This window comes from Sapajus apella, unplaced genomic scaffold (genome assembly GCF_009761245.1).
Source record: "Sapajus apella isolate SASKATOON/1434 unplaced genomic scaffold, GSC_monkey_1.0 scaffold6, whole genome shotgun sequence".
Taxonomy (NCBI): domain Eukaryota; kingdom Metazoa; phylum Chordata; class Mammalia; order Primates; family Cebidae; genus Sapajus; species Sapajus apella.
The window spans coordinates 23,875,492-23,892,788 of NW_022436946.1; the positions used below are offsets into that span (position 1 = coordinate 23,875,492).

At 36.0% G+C, this 17,297-nt stretch overlaps 1 protein-coding gene across 3 annotated transcripts in view; it reads right to left on the reverse strand.

The window, feature by feature from the left end:
* Window positions 1-2,728: 2,728 nt before the first annotated feature.
* Window positions 2,729-17,297, reverse strand: part of TRMT11 (tRNA methyltransferase 11 homolog) — a 61,826-nt gene continuing 47,257 nt past the window's right edge. For 2 of the 3 annotated variants that reach the window (XM_032274854.1, XM_032274852.1), the window contains exon 13: window positions 2,729-5,171. In XM_032274854.1, the coding sequence (XP_032130745.1) occupies window positions 5,040-5,171 (132 nt within the window). In that variant the 3' untranslated portion in view covers window positions 2,729-5,039. The remainder of the gene's footprint in view (window positions 5,172-17,297) is intronic. The other variant, XR_004267813.1, reaches the window with a different exon arrangement.

Here is a 17,297-nt window from a genome sequence, read left to right on the forward strand (position 1 = left end):
GGTGAGCCGAGATCGCGCCATTGCACTCCAGCCTGGGTAACATGAGTGAAACTCCGTCTCAAAAAAATAAAATAAAATAAATAAATAAATAAATAAATAAATAAAGACATAAGACTCCTAGGTCACAAAGAACTTTATTACTTATGGTACAGTAAGCAGAGCATGATAATCCACATTTTTTTTCTTTTTTTTTTGAGATAGAGTCTCACTCTGTCACCCAGGCTGGAGTACAGTGGCATGATCTCAGCTCTCTGTAACCTCCACCTCCCAGGTTCAAGCAATTCTCATGCCTCAGCCTCTGAAGTTGCTGGAATTACAGGCACATACCACCACTCCCAGCTAATTTTTGTATTTTTAGTAGAGATGCGGGTTCACCATGTTGGCCAGGCTGATCTCGAACTCCTGACCTCAGGTGATCCACCTGCCTCACCCTCCCAAAGTGCTGGGATTACAGGCATGAGACACTGTGCCTGGCCTGATAATCCGCATTTTAAAAATCATTTCTTCCTTGTATCCAAGTCCCAGAAGAGTGACCAGGTTAGGCCCAGATGGATACCTGTACATACAGTAGGTTGTATTACAAGGGAGGAATCTTAAACTTAGGGAATGCAATCTTTTATAATGGGCAGTAAGCATGCCTTTACTCTAGGGGAAGACACTATCTTCCAAGGTTGTACACAAACTGAAACCTCTGCTCTGGAAGTTAAAAGGGAGGGTGAGACGGGGGAGAAAAAGACTTATATCTTCCAAGATTGTTCATTATACAAATATCCTCAAAAAGACAGTACAGGACACAAGAAGTCTGTGCCTTCCCTAGAAAGACATACAGAAATGCAAGTGATCTATGGAGAATTGCTTCTCAATTGGTATAAATTGTAGAAAAATGGAAAAATGCAAAGGCAATTTTGCTCTTTGTGCAGAAGCCACTCCAACTTGTGGAATACTCCATGATTTATAGACAAATATTAAGGAACTCTTGCAGATTTTTAAAACTCACCAAAAACAACTCTGCCAATCTTGACCCACTTCACCAACTTACAACACATTACTTTGGCAGTTAATCAAAGCACAGCTCCAATATCCTAAGTACCATTTACATTTTCAATTTTAATTTTCTCCTCAGCCTTTTTCCTTTTCTTTTAATTTGACTAACTTTACACATAAGCCCAGCTAATCTTCACTGCTGCATGTTAGCCAAAATAGAGTTCTTCCGATAAATCCTCAGGAGAGAGCCAGGGAAGCTTGCTTAAAGGAGAGATTTTAAAGTCATAAGGTCAAAACAGGTTCCTTTTTAGGCAATTCAGTTTGGCATGACTGCAACATGATTATCTTAGTAAGAACCTCCAAATTTTAAAACAAAAATATACTAAGTGCATCCTAATATCCCAAGATATAGGGCTAGCTGTTACATAAGGGAAGCTGACTTATCTTAACATTCATCTATTAAGCCCTATTTTGTTCCATTACCCAGGCTTCTTAAGAGACTGCCATTACAATTAAGCCTCCATCCCCCAAAGAGCCCTGTCTACAATGGCTTATAAAGGAAGGGATAAGAGCCAAATTCCAGGTTGGCCTCAGTTATGTCTAAATGTCAACTTGCTTATCCCACACAGTGAAACATATGAACATCCTAAGGCAGACCTCTTTTAAGGGAAAGGGGTCAGGTTCCCTAGCTTTTCACCCCAAAGGATAGACAGGAATGCGCTGGTCTCTATGATTCTATGACTAGATAGAATCACAGTATATTTATCATTCCATTACAATTCTTTGCACTCTAGACGTTATGTTTTCAAACCACTCTGTTTTAGAGAAGATCTTAATGTTTTAGTAAAGTACAAACACCATCAGTCTACTGTTATTGTCTCCATGTGTATGTTCTGGATTAAGGCACTTTTTTTTGTTTGGATTACAAACCACATTACTTGATAAATATCTGAGAAAAATGGGAGTGGGTAAGTTGGAAATGAAAGTAGACTTCACTTATTCTATGAATACAATGCCTCTAAGAACAAAGATTCTTCAAGTGTTTAGTTTTCTAAATAACTTTATAATGGAACAGAACCATAACCTAGCAGAAAGAGCCAAGGTTCTTATTTTGGTATAATTTATTCTCCTTTGGTCAAGCAGGTCAACAATAAGGTCATCAATTGTCTTGGCAACACCCACCTCCATTTCCACCACTGCAATGCATTAATGAGTTTATTTATGCCCTGCTTTATCTACAAAGAATTTTTTTCCTATTAGAACTATTAATATGAGCTTAGTTCCACTATGCTTTTTCAAGGGAGATTTATTAAAATGGGATGGAAAAGAAGGTCATTTCCAAAAAAAGTCACCTTCAGTTTTCAACAGAGAAACATTATGTTTTACTCCGTATCTCTTTGGATAAGCAACATTTGATAATATTTCCAACATAAGATGTCAGCAGTTCTTCTAACACCAAATGACTAAGAACTTTTATTCAAGAGCCAGAGTTGCTTATATTGGCATCTATATAACACAACCTCAACATCTAATTTCCTGGTGTTGAAAAAAAGTCAAATCCCTGCTTCTTTAATTTACGAGTATAAAACATATTACCTTAAAAGCTATTGCTGTGTCTCAAACTTTTAAAGCACAATTTTAACCCAATAAAATAAACACACCCACTACAATACCGCCTGTGATGTTAACACATACTCTACTTTCCCCTACGAAACTTGAAATAAGGTGTTTTTTTTTTTTTTTTAAACTTATAATTGCCATTCTTCTTAAATATGTAGGGAATCTCAATATTTGAGTGAGCTTTCTCAACAAGGAAATAGTGGCAATACTGACTTACCTCCCACAGCTTAAACTGTTTGAAAATGTTTTATTGCTTAATTCTTGTATTTAAAGAGTTAGTCACAAGGAAGTCAGCGGCAAGCTGGCCCAAAGCTGGGTCACCCTGGGCAGGAAGTGGCTGAGAAAATTGTAGCAGATTTTAAACTTTTTAAAATCTGCTGGCCACTTTGGCTAAACACAAAGACCACCTACTCCACTATTCCCTCCCAGCTATCACGGCAAAAAGTACTCACCAGAATGAACAGGAAGAAGGCACTTCTGATGAAATGCCACCAAGGTAACTATCTGGATTTTATGGATATTTAATATATGCCAGAAACAAAGTTACAGATTTTGTCATATTATAAACATTAAAGTGGGCCTGTCCACAGACCACCTAGCGTTCCTTCACAGATTATACTGTAAATCCAAACTACATAACTATCTGAAATGCAGGCAATTTGCTAGGTGATACTGTTGTTGTAAGCACACGAGGAATACAGTGGTAACACAGAAAACCAGGGCAATTCTGGAAATGATCTGCTTTAACTTACGCCAAAAGTAACAAGATCCTAATGCCAAAAAATAAAACTCTCTCAAAATAAGAGGGCTTGAGATTTCGAAGTAATCAGGTTTCTTTTTTTGTTTATGAGTACCAACTAAACAATTGTATATACTCTGAGCCGAGTGGCATTTCAGGAATGGGAAACTAAATTTCCTGATTAATATGAAAATAAGCCTCATAATAAGAATCATAGTTTAGAAGACCTCAATTAGTAGTAATATCAAATAATTTGAAATATATTTTAAAGTGTTAGATAATTTTTAAGAATAGTATGACTAAAATTAATATTGCAACTTTCCAGAACTATTTGGACTAATTTTTGTAACCACCCAAAAAAGGGGCTAAGCTAAAACTTTATATTCCAAATTGAGTCAGTGACAAAGTTTCAAATGCACCTCGCCATATAACCTCAAAACACTTTAAGGTGTTTTACAACAGAAATACTGAAAATAAATCATCCTTGAATACTTTTAGATTTCCCCCAGTGTACCACAAATCACATCCAGAAACCCAAACAAAATAATCACTGAAATGTTTGAGATATGCTGCTGAAATCCTGAGCTACAAGACAAGAAAAGGAGAGAGACCAAAGCAGATAGCCTGATGTCTCTTTGCTTGAGCAGCACTGGGCTTTTGGAGGTCCTAACCCATGCACATTAATACCTTGAGTCCATAAAAGTCAGCAGTAACACTAAAATAATAATAAATAATATAGACTCTGGTTAGAAAGAGAGGATCCATTTACTGCCACCCTGCTGAGGTACATTTGACCACCAAAGGCAAGAAAGCTATTAGCATCCTGAATTAATGGGTATAGTGGTTTTCAAACAAGATATTTTCATGATGGACACCATGTGGACTCAGCAAAGTTTCTCCTTCAAGAAAAATATAGCTTCTATTTCAAAGGGCACTGATTAGGCTTAATACCATTAGGGAACCATCAAGGATTTGTGTTGTTGTTACTGCTTTTAACTATCAGTTACTTTCTAAACCAAAAATTGTGGGTAGTTAACTTGACCAACAGTCAACAGTTAGGAATGCAGGAGCAAATCCAAGGTACAAAAGAGCTTCAAATGTAGACAGGCCTTAAGGAGTTTAGAATCTTTTTAGGTAGTTATGTCTTAGCCTTTCTTATCATCACAATTAGCATTATGACTTCCTTGTCTGGAATTTCTACAAAAAAATTTATTTCCCTCATCACATCCCCCCTGAAAACAACTAGATACAACACTATTTTAGAAATTCTCAATATGGTTTATTAGTGGCAATGTAAATCGATGACAATCAAAAACCAAATAAACGCATCTACCAAATGAATAAATTCTTAACTACTATTAACTGCTTATAATATATCCAGCAGATGTTTTAAAAGTCAACAGTATTAATTCCCTTGTAGATTAATTGTAAAAAAAATAACTGTTTTGAGTCCATCTCCATCAATACTTAAAAGTACAAATATACATTAAATAAGATTAAAAAGACTGTAAATCAGACAACAAAAAAGTCTACAAAACAAAGATAACTTTTAAAACATTGCTCAGTTTACTTTGTAGCTTTCTTATGTAAAATATTTTAAAGCAGTACATATTTTCTGGATCATACATGAAAGTTCACATCCAGATGTCTTTTCTATCAAATTCTTATGCTTTCTTCATTGTCAAAATCTTAATTTTCATTCCTGGCTGGATTTTTCTTCCTTGGCAATTCTTTTTGTCACCCCACTAAAATATTTCTCACGGAAGGAATTATGACCTTGGTATGGCAGAAAATGATCACTTAGCAGATGTGAATACTGGTCTTGATTCTGTTTGGTTGGAAAATACAAAATATAAAAACAATTTCTTTAGTTAGCTTGTCCCAAAGCTGTCATTTATTTTCTTAAGCAAAATCTCACTCTCTAGTGCATATTTATTTTCCTTCACTACTTGAATTAGAAATAGACCATCACTTTACCTTATCATGCTTGGATATCCAAAGTGTTTTCATTTACTTTACCTCAGGTAAGCCTCATAAAAGTCCTCTGCACAGAGGACACATTTCTTTTCTTTTTTTCTGTTTATTTTTTAAAATTCAGACAAGGCAAAGAGAATGGTTCCAGGTAACAGAGTCAAGGCTATAACTTTCTTCTGATTCCTAGTTCAGCACACACTGAAGTTACCTGTGCCTATGGATAAGAATTATTAAACAAGGAAGCTTCTACTCAAGAAAAAGTTGTGAACCGACAAAATAATGCGTTTGTGTGAGGTCATACATATACACAAAATTGTCTGGGGTATTTCCATATTCAGTTAATGAAATAATTCCTGGCAACTTTAAGTGAACACAGTGGATGAAGATACAGGCTAAACAAGAGATTTCCATACTTGCAGACTTCACAGACAAGTAAGGACTAGTGCTCAGACTGACATCTAATGGTAATAACCAACCTAGGTTAGAATGTCAAACATATTTTGGCTTCGAAAATTGTGGTTCCTGGCAGAAAACACTGAAATACTGGCTTTTCATCCAACTTCACTAACCATTCCAAGCTAAGAAAAATATCTAATTAGACATAAAATCTTATCTCCCAAATACTTCTATAAATTCATATTCAATTATACCTCGATTAATGTGATTTTGAGGAGTGGTGTAGAGACTTAAATGGAAAACATGAAGCATAATTTTTTATCCTGATTTCAGTATCAAAATTGTTGCTAAAAACATAAAAATATATCTGGAATATAACAATCCTCAAAATATTTTTGCACTTTTGCAAAAATATTTTTTGCCTGTGTAAAATGAGTGCCTTTATCTTTCCATCAGCTCTAGCATTAATAAAAATCCAGGTTTAGCCAAATAATGTTGGCGGATTTGTTTATTCAGAAACTATTTTTGCCACATGTATTTTTAAAATCACACCAAAACCCCAGATTATTAAAAATTAAACATGCCCAGATTTCCTGATTCACCAAAGATAAATAGGTGGCTAGTGAAATTTTATGGCACTAAGTATATTACAGTTCCAAATTCCTGCATGTACATGAAAACACGTCAAAGGTTACTATTAATAACTTTAGGCTACATACAATACAATCCCCAAAAAGATAAATTTTAGATAGTCAAGGTGTAGGTATACAACTAAAGACACCGAATGAAAGGTAACATTTGCTGAGTATTTTGTATAGACCAAAAACAATACTAAATGCTTTATATGTACTACCTAATAAAACTTGTCAGCTCTAAGAATTAAGTACATTACTATCACTATTTTACAGATGAGGAATTATTTAAGAGTACAGGTCCAAGATAATACAGTTGGTAAGTGGCAGAGCTAGGCTTTGAACACAGATTGGTTTGACTCTAGAGACTGTACCCTTAACTACAAGGTAATGAGGTTTTCTCCAAAAGAGCTATCTTTTTCCCCAACTCAAGGAGCAGGAGGAGCTCTGAGAATATAGGTGATAGACTAAGGCTATGACAGCTGAGCTGCCCACCAAGAAAGGAGTAGAAATGGGTAAGAGGTCTTACTAATGAAGGCCTATTAACTAAGGATATATTTCAATGGCACAGAGTTTTCATACCAAGAGGAGGTATACAGAGCCACAGGGAAGCTGAAGGATAACAAAACCCCGAAAGAACAGGTGACTTCACAGGTGGATTCAAGTCTGGTCCACGTATCAAGACTGTGCCAGGACAGCGGCAACACAGAACAATGTTTCAGCATTTAACGTCAACTACTTCATTTCAACTTTTATCAAAAGTCTAACTGAAGTCCATCAACTGCTCCTCCAGGTATTCGAAATTCTGTCCTTATGTCAATAAGATCACTAGAAAACTTGACCACTTCCTGGCTATGTTAGCTTAATCCTGGCAGAATGTTTTTCTTTGGTTCTATTTTAAAGCTACGTCCAGATGCTGTCATCTTTTCAGCTACTATGTTGATCCTCACAATTCTTGGCATCGCTCCCCATCCAGTCACCAAAATCAGAAACCTGGGTCAGATGTGTCTTCTCAGATTTGGTCAGTCCTAAAATCTTAGCTTATATACCCTGAATATCTCAAATCCACTTCTCTCTACTCATAATTCTAATATTTAATGTAGGCCTTCCTCAACCCCTCCTCTCTTTTCCCTAAATGGCCAGCTGCCCTGCCTTTAGTGGTTCCTTCTCCAGTGTATTCTCCATACTGAGACCAAGCCTAATTTATTAAAATGCAAATTTAATATGGCAACCACTTGTCTAAAATCCAAATGAGTTCAAATTTTCCATAATTCTCAGGCTTTTCCCTTGACATTTGGGACTTACATTCAATTACTTATCACTTTGCAGAATGACGTATCACTTTCTTCTGTACAGTAGGAGTCAGAATGCAGTCAGGCCATAAAGTAATTCCTTAGCTCTGCCCTCCTGTCCTCTTCCCTCCTCTTGGCCCCTCTAGGCCATGCAAGATCACCTACCCCTCAAACTGCACTGTGGATTAAGGAGGCTAAGGTGAGACAGAAACATGATTCCAGCAAACTGACCCGGGCTCAGTTACTAGCATGCCTAACTGACCTAATTTCTGGTTATGCAGCTCCCAAAAGGGAAGCAGAAGACAAGGCCCAAAGCATGATGGAAGATGGGCTCCCTCCAGGGACCAAAGGAAGGGCTTAATAAAATAGTTTGTTTTTGACCACAGGGATAGAAATAAGGCAAGTATTGGTCATAAAGTCAGAGAATATAAAGATTAGAGTCAGAGACTGGGAATGAACAGCAGAAGCCTGAAAACTCCACGAGTAATTATGAAAATGTATACTAATGATTACTGAAAAAACATTTACTACTTAAAACATACTTTACTGTAATAGTTTAGGCCCCTCAGAATAAAGTAAAGGCAAAGTAAGTCCTTAACAGACCGTGTGTTCTATTCAGTGCTATCGGGACACAGTGGCAAAGACATATATATGCTAATTGAGAAGTCAGGAAAGATCATTAACCTTAGAAATGCAACTCCTGGGGGGAAAATCCTATTTTCTTATTTCCCAGGTAGTAGGGCAGAATCAGTGTGAAGTGTATGTTTGAGTTCTGTGCTAAAATGTCCCCTTTCTAGAAGACCAAATGCCTCCGATTGCAAAACAGAACATTTATCATTTGTAACAGAAACTCTGGAAAACCCAAAAGCTCCAAATCCCTTACGCAGCCAGAGATCTGGCAGGCGCCAGTCTATTACCTAGCAGCACAAGTCCTGCTTCAGAGTAAGACATTCCAAGGACTTTGGCTACTATTTTCACTTAAGTGCAAAGGCCATGGTTCATAAAATGTTCTGACGAAACACTTGGTATGTCTGTGGTAAAACATGTATCATTACATATAATCATACATGTAAATACCACATACCTGGGAACAATACACATTTAACTAAAATACACCCAGACCATATGAAATATACTATAGTCTATGAAGCATTCAGAACTTATATTATCACCTTAATGCTGAAAAAAACAGCAAACTCATTTTTTGTTCTCTCTTTTCTCTCTACCTCTCTTTCATCCTATCTTTAGTTTGCCAGGGCTTACATTTGAGATGATGATATTCAACTCTACATATTTTTCATCACCTTTTCACGACTCTTCTCTATTCACATTCCCTGCGCATCTCAACCAGGAATATCTGCAAAATTTTTTTTCAGCACAGTATCTCAAAGGCCAAAGTGCTTACTTAAAAGGAGAAGAGTGTCCTCACCAAACACAACCTTTGGTCTCCCTCACTAGCTCAAGCTCGCCCCAGTGTTTGACTTTTGGTTTTGCTAACATTTCCAAATTCATCTACCACTATCCATCATGATATCATCTACAAATCACAAAACCCGAGTTCTGCCAATGTTTAGTAAGCAAAACCTACTTGGTGGAAAATAAAAACACACAGAGAATTAGGAAATGGCAAGAGAGAAGACTATGGTGATAAAACAACTACACTTTCCAAATTTCTTAACCATTGGTAGTAATTAAGAAGATATAAATAAAATATTAAGACTATTGATTATACTATTATCATTTTTTATAATCAGAAGAGTTTCTGTAGGTAAATTTGTGCTACCCGCAAATGGCTATATAAGGGATATAAAACAGCATACAGACCTATTCTTTATCTTTTTAAGACAATCAGCAATTGCAAACATCATAATATACAAGTTATGATTCAAAAAAGGAAGATATCTTTCCTACCAAATATGTGTTATTACATAATTATTTAATTTTCTGTATCTTTTTACAGAAGAGTATCATCTAAATTTTGCAGATAGGGACACAAGGGGGCCAAAGAGTTTAAATAATCTGCCACAATTCACACAGCTAGTAGGTAGCATTGCCAGAATTGTAGCCTAAATCAGACTTCAAAGCTCATGTTTTGCCCATTATAATTTTCTTTTTTTTCAGTAGAAATTACATCAAAACAATAGCTAAAGAGTTAATATCCCGCATGGCGGATTAGTGGGTCGTTCAAAATAGAGTTTGACATTTAGAGGACATTCCTCACTGAACGGCAACATTATGGTAGCACATATTTCAGATCTAAACTTTTAGGCAGGACTCCTTTAACCACTGTCCCACCCAGCCAATTTCCTGTCCTATCAGTACTGCTAATTCTAAACATAAACCACTCGAGGAATTTTAACACACTTGCCAAAGAAACCAAAGAAAGGCTTACAAATTGGTAGTTGACTTTTATGTGTACACTACCCTCTGCTGGTTGGAGCACAGCAGTCCTTCTTTACAGTATTTCCTGATGTGGACTGAAATAGTGTTATAGCATATTGGACCATACATCTGACAGGAGCACCCTGCTGTAATAGCTGCTTGTGAGTCCTGGATTGCTGTGAACTTCTAGAGTTCCACAGTCCCAACGTGACCAAGCTGGCCTTTTCCTCAGGGAATGATAGCATTTATTCACACCACTTCATTTTTAAAGAATGATGCAGAAATACATATTCATCTCAGTGATTCGAACGTGTAACACTGTCTCAGTGTCCAACCTAGAATTCCAAATTACTCTTTAGAATAAGAAAGAAAAAGTAGATAAACGTGACTTTATTCAAGTCAATCTTTGCCTTTACAACTATACATCAAAAATACAGCATTTAAAAAGAACCAAAACAGATGCTAAAAGTATTTCAGTCAGTTATAATAAATTTCAATCTAGTGGGGAATTCATTATCAAGAAAGGAAATCAAGTTGTATGTTCTACAGTCCCATTCGAAACTGCTGCTTTAAATGGAACTCATGACCCTCTGGATTACACCGTGAGAATATACATATAAAAAATGTTTCTCAAACTGACCATCATAAACTGCTCAGACTTCAAAGAAGCAAAGATGCTTCATTGAGAATTCCACTTAGATAAAACTACCCTCCTGATTGCCTTCTCCCAGGAATCTGCTATTCTCTTTCATCACCTCCTTCTTAAATAAAGGGAAGGTGTTATAATCTTCCACAATAAGTCAATTCAGCTGCTTTACTGGTTTGCTTCTTATGAGAAATGAAGCCTAGGGATCATAGGATTAAAATATTTTTGTCCCACTAATTTTTGAAGAGTAGTATCAGGGTCATGATAAATTCAATGTATTTTCAAACAGAAAACTTTTGGCTAGCTATAACTATCTGTTCTTACTCCTCCTTCAAATGGATGATTTAAATTACCACTGATATGATTGTTTTTATTCTAGAACGGCCCAGAGTAATAACTTAAAAGTTACTATTCTTTCCACAAATATTTATTGCATGGTGAGCAAAAGAGTCAAGGTCTATGAATTCACAGAGCTTGTATAGTGGTGGGAAAGGACGACATTAAACAATATACATCCAGACATACACTTACAAACTGTGATTAAACACTGGGAAGAAAAGAGTACAGTAAAAACAGAAGGAAACACCTATTCAGAAAGCGTGAAGGGAAAGGACAAGAAAGGCTTCTCTAAAGAAGTGACATTTATCTGAAACCTAAAGGATGAATTACAATTTTTTTTTTGAGATGGAGTCTTGCTCTGTCACCAGGGTGGAGTCCAGTGGAGCAATCTCGGCTCACTGCAATCTCTGCCTCCCAAGTTCAAGTGGTTCTCCTGCCTCAGCCTCCTGAGTAGCTGGAATTACAGGTATGTGCCACCACACCCAGCTAAATTTTTTTGTATTTTATTAGAGACAGGGTTTCACCATGTTGGTCAGGCTGGTCTCAAACTCCTAACCTCGTGATCCACCCACCTTGGTCCTCTCAAAGTGCTAGGATTACAGGCATGAGCCATGTGCCCAGCCAAATTAAATTTACTCATATGAAAAGAGGGAAAGAAAACATTCTAGGAAGAGGAAACACAGTGTGTTTGAGAAGACTCTGAGACTAAAAGGAGGTAAGTCCACTCTGGGACCTGAAAGAAGACCAGGGTGGCTAAAAACTGGCAAGCAAAGGGGAAGGTGGTGCAAGATGAGACTGGACAGGCCAGAAGTAGATCAGGCTGACATAAAGATTATGTAAAGGACTCTGAATTTTATTCTAAATTCCATAGAAACCCATTGATGAGATTTAAGCAGGGGAGTTTCCTTATCTATTTGTATTCTGAAAGATACTCTGGCCACCATGTAGGAAATACATGGAAGGAGAAACTGCAGCAGCAGAGAAATTAGTAGAAGATTATTACAGCAGCTTAAGAAAACAGCACTGCACCACAGTCCTGGGGGTAGGGGTGAGAAATAAAAACATATACAAGAAAACAATCACCCACTCAGTTGTTCCAAGCCAGATTTCTGAAGTATCATCCTTAACTCATTTCCCTCACCCCAATTATCCAATTAGTCACCGAGTCCTGCCACGTCTACCTCCCCCAAAACTCTCAATTCCACCATGTCCTCTACAATCTCCATTCTTCTTTGGTTTACAGCCTCACCATCTTTGCCTGACTATGCCAGGAGCCTCCTCAGTGGTATCAAGATATCTTTCCACAGCCCAAGTTCACTAACACAGTGAAGCTAGGATGACCCTCACAGAACACAGAGCTTCTGCCACTCTCCTAACACCCCTCATGGGCTTGCCCTTATCAATAGGATAAATTTGAAACTCTTCAGTAGGTCAGATCCTTCAACATTGGGCATCCCTCTTTTTAGTCTTCCAGGTCACCTCCAGCTGTTCTTCCCCCACTGCTCAATATTTCCAGCTATGCTGAAGTCCAGGGTTCCCTGCAGGTACCACAAAGCCTCTCATGTTTCTGTATCTTGCTTAAATTGGCTTTCCAACCAAATTCCTCACCTCTCTTCCCTCAAGCACCATCTCCTCAGGTAGGTGCTTTTCTATGTTCACACAACACCTCTCACAGAACACTACAGAACACAAGACGCTATGCTGGAATACAGAGTGAGTGACCATTTCTCCTGAGGTACAAGTTTTCTAAGGATAAGAAGCCTTGGTCTGTTCAGCCTCAACACCTGACATGAATGATCCCATAAACACATGTTGTGTGATGAAAACTAAGGCCTTCCCCTCAAGGAACAGGTAATTAAGTAAGGAAAGTAATATATACAAAAATAGGAAAAGTATATGAATGTAAAAATTGTTAGGCAAATAGCTTTTATTTTCCTATTTCTCATAACACCTTTTCTAAAAGTTCACCTGTCCTCAATTCTTATATTAATATCTGCTTATTTATTCCCAGCAAAAACTTACATCCTTCTTTAACAGAGCAAACAGCAGTTATCAGATATGAATTTCCTCAACCTCCTTGCCTCACTCACCATGCCCATCCTCTACTACAAACTGGCTCCTACTGGCTTCACTGTAAAGTCTCATCTCCTGCACCACTCCCTATCAATATAATGATAAAGTCAAAATTCTGTCCTGGTGTTCCTTCATTGCCAAGAGTTAATTTAACAGAATTCCTGAAACTTCAGTGAAAATATCTAATGATGATCATCAATTTATAAAATCATTATTCTTTAAAAATAAGATATTTCCACTTTCCAGAGGATGAAGTTGCAGAATGCTATAGTCATTCAGCAGAAAACCAAATGGTTTCTATTTTAATTGTAGGTCAGGTTTAAGCTGTCCTTTTACTCACTGGCAGTTCCTGATAATGAGATAATGATTTCTTCTACCTCACTAGTATTAACCTTAAGTCATTTATACTCTCAAAGTGACAGTAGTTTATACAAAACAGCAGTTTCATTGCAAACGCTTGAATACAAATGGCTTATGAAATTTATTCTATGATAAGTGAAAACCAGTGATGCTGTCACCATAGTGGAAGACACCAAACTGGTAGTGTTCATCTAATTTTGTGGGGGAAAACTTTTTTAGATTTATGGGACAGATTAAAACTATGATATACATTCTTAAATAAGGTGTAAGGAAGAAGGCAAAGAGATGGAAGAGAAAAACAATGGGTTGGTTTATTTTCTTGTAATCAGCAGAGAGTGAAATGAAATGTAAATGACAGTGCTGAATATAATGGGGTTCAGTTCAGCTTCAGGGTAATTACCCATGTCCGGCTTTTGTTTAAAAATCCTGCTCTCCTTATCAAAGCTTCCCACTGTTCTACATCTGGTACTGGACAGTAGCTATAGAAACCACTTGTGCTAAAGTTAATACAACTATAAACAGTACTAGGCCATTCCCAAACCAAGGACAAGCAGGTCAAAAATCTGGCATCCAATACTATTAAGAGAAATGTCTAGTTTTATTCCTAATGAGAACAAGGTACCACTGGAAATCTGCATCCTTTAATTGGATATTTACATACATCTATGCTTTTTAAAAATTTCACTTACAAGATAGTAAGTTACCTAAAATCTATGAAAGTATTTTAACATGTATTAAAATCTTCATAGTTCTCAAAATGAGTGACAATGATTAAACTTTGACATCTGGCACTCAGCCTGTAATTTCTTAATAATTATTAAAAAACCATTGGGGATATTAGTCCTTATCCTGACAACACAGAAGTATTAACACTTTCAATATGCTATCTACTGGAATCTATACTTTATAAAATTCAAAACTTTATCTAAAAAAATATTAAAAGAATACAAAGTCAACACATTAAACACTTAATGACCACTTCTTAGTTAACTGTATCTAGTATTTAATTAAAACTAAAAATCTTATTTAACACCTTCTTAAGTAGCAATAAATGAGTAGCAGAACAAAATATGTGCAGGCACGCACATATATATGCTCTCAGTTTAATGAAGGGACTATTCCTCTCCTATGTGAGTTTTTAAAATTTCCATAATCCATTAAAAGAAAAATTAACAAAAATGAATATGCATTTATACAAAGATCAAAACCAGGCAAAACTACATTGCTTAGGGATGAATTCAATAGTGGTAATATGACAGAAGAAAAGCAAGATAATGATTACCATAAAAGTCAGAATAGTGGTTACATTGCAGGGGAATGTATTTATGATCAACAATAGCCACAAAAAGGGGGTTTTTCTGGAGAGCTACATTACTCTATAACCTTGACCTTGGTGGCAGGTACATGGATGTTCACTTTATTAAGTCGCACATTTATGTCTTAAGTAAAAAATACACATTAAAAATCTCAGGGTTTGATTCTTAGACGATCATAAAGTAGAAAGAGGACATAAGTTTACATGCGAATTTGAAAAACACCAGAAAGATAATTCTAAGTTAAATAACCATATGATAAATAAGAAAACTACAAAAATATACAATGAGGAAAATCTGTCACTCATGCAAGAATTATAAAAGAAGCTCCAAAGGATTATACTCATTCCACACAGAAACTTTCCATTTCTCTAAATCATTCACACCTTGGAATCCCTGAATCATATTTATATTTTTGATTGACCTATGCCTAAGATTCTATAACACCAGTACTTTAAAAACTGTTTTACTGGCAAAGCTTAAAAACATGAACATTAGAGCTGGAACCATAAAGACATATGTTCTCTCTGTCTTCAGAGAACTGCTTATTTCTGCCAGTAAAATAGTGCTATCTAAACAGAACCAAAAGATGCAAGATCTAGATATCTTAAACGCCTGCTTTCCTGGAGCTAGTGGGGAAGAGAGTTTTGCTTTTCCTTGGTTATCAGAAACAGTAGTTTAAAATTATTATGATAGCATTAACTTAAAAAATCCAGTTTGACAAAATCATTTTATTTGCAGAAGTATAAAAGAAAAATGATCTTCCATGATGTAAACTCAAGAAAAAGTACCACCAACAGCAAAAGAAAATTCATTTGGAACTAAGTGGACTACATGAACCTGAAAACTGAATTCAGGCAGCATGATATGCAGCATTTGCTGCTTTCTGCTTCTCTGAGTCTTTTTCAAGTACCTCAAGTTAAGTCATAATTTATAAATAATGCAAATTGGTTTCCTTCTGACTTGGTATACAAAATAATTTTTAAAAAGACTCTCTCTCTGATACACACACACGTTCATGGTGATAAGTATTGGAAAGTATTAAGACCTACAACGAGTTTATGTCCAATATGTCTTAAGTGTCACCATGCCTTGTTTTTCTCACCAATAAACGAGGTTATCACCTATCTCTTACCCTTTGTTTTAAATGCTTCACACCTGATCGCTAATCTTTCATAGCTCTAATCAAAAGGGAACCCACAGTACTGGCAAGAGATAGGCAAAAACTATGAAATATTTCAGAAGGAAAAGCCAATCAGAAGAGACCCACTTTAATTCAAATAGCTGTGAAAGGAAAACACAACTACAACAGTAATCCTGAGAAAGGATAATGTGTAATGGAAACAGGCATCAGCTTTATGTCAGCAAAACACCAGAATTTATGATCAGCAATACTACTATCATTCTAATATGTAAACTATTTATCATAAAGACTAATTTCTTCCACTTCAAGCCATCTATAAGTCATTTTCTCAAGTGACCTCACTGTCTATTCTCTCCTTTATTCATTTAAAAAAGTACTGTTTAAAGTTAATGGTTCTTTGTCCTTCACAGCTTCAAAATCTTTCAGTCCTTTAGTTAAAACCCACAGTTTTGGCCACACTCCATTCTGATTAATGCATTCATCAGCTTCATGTTACTGGACTCTTTCATTCAATCCAAAATAAAAAAATTATATAAACTGTCATCAAGTGCCACTGTGATGACACTTCCAGTATTCCTCTTTTAAATAATCTAAACTATACAATTGTTATTTAAAAAAAAGACAACTGATATACACATATTACAACTTTAATCTAAATCAATAGCCATATAATATCTAGAATTAAACTTACCTATACTTCAGTGCTTCTCAAACCACTAGGAATATAAGGTAGCATGTCAGGTAAACAAGCCACAAAATGAATAAGGCACATGATGGCCCACTTAATGCAATAGTAATTTAAAATAGTTTTTTATATTTAATCATGTATATTATAGAGTAGACTATAAAAGTTGCATGAATTTTTAAAAATTATTTCAAGGAAATCTTGAAAAGGCTACTGTGAGTACTCTTTCATCTGTTGAAGTAGATTCTATGGAAAAGGTTGAGAGTATTGTGTTAAGTGACTTTCATTGAAAACATAACTATTATACCTCAATCTTTTGTGGACAACTCTGGAAATCAGCATGTTTATCCTATATGTTTCTTATAAGAAAAATGTTTTATAGAAGTAACCACTGTGACTACAACCACATATAGCAGCATCAACTACATGTTGTGTTAAGAGGGACAATGAGTTCCAGTAAAACAAACCACACTCCACCATGGCCCCAAAAGTAACACTAGCTAAACAGCGGACAAGGAAAGACTATCTGTAAAAAAAAAAAAAAAAAAAAAAAAAAACTAGTAATATGTCACTCAAGAATATTTACTTTTTAATCTTGGCATATTCTAAAGGTAGAAATATGTTTCAGTAGAAAGTCAACAAGATGTAGAAAAAAGGACACAGAACTTCAAGCACAAAGAGGAGTTTTGGTCTCAACTCTGCCACTTACTATTTAAGC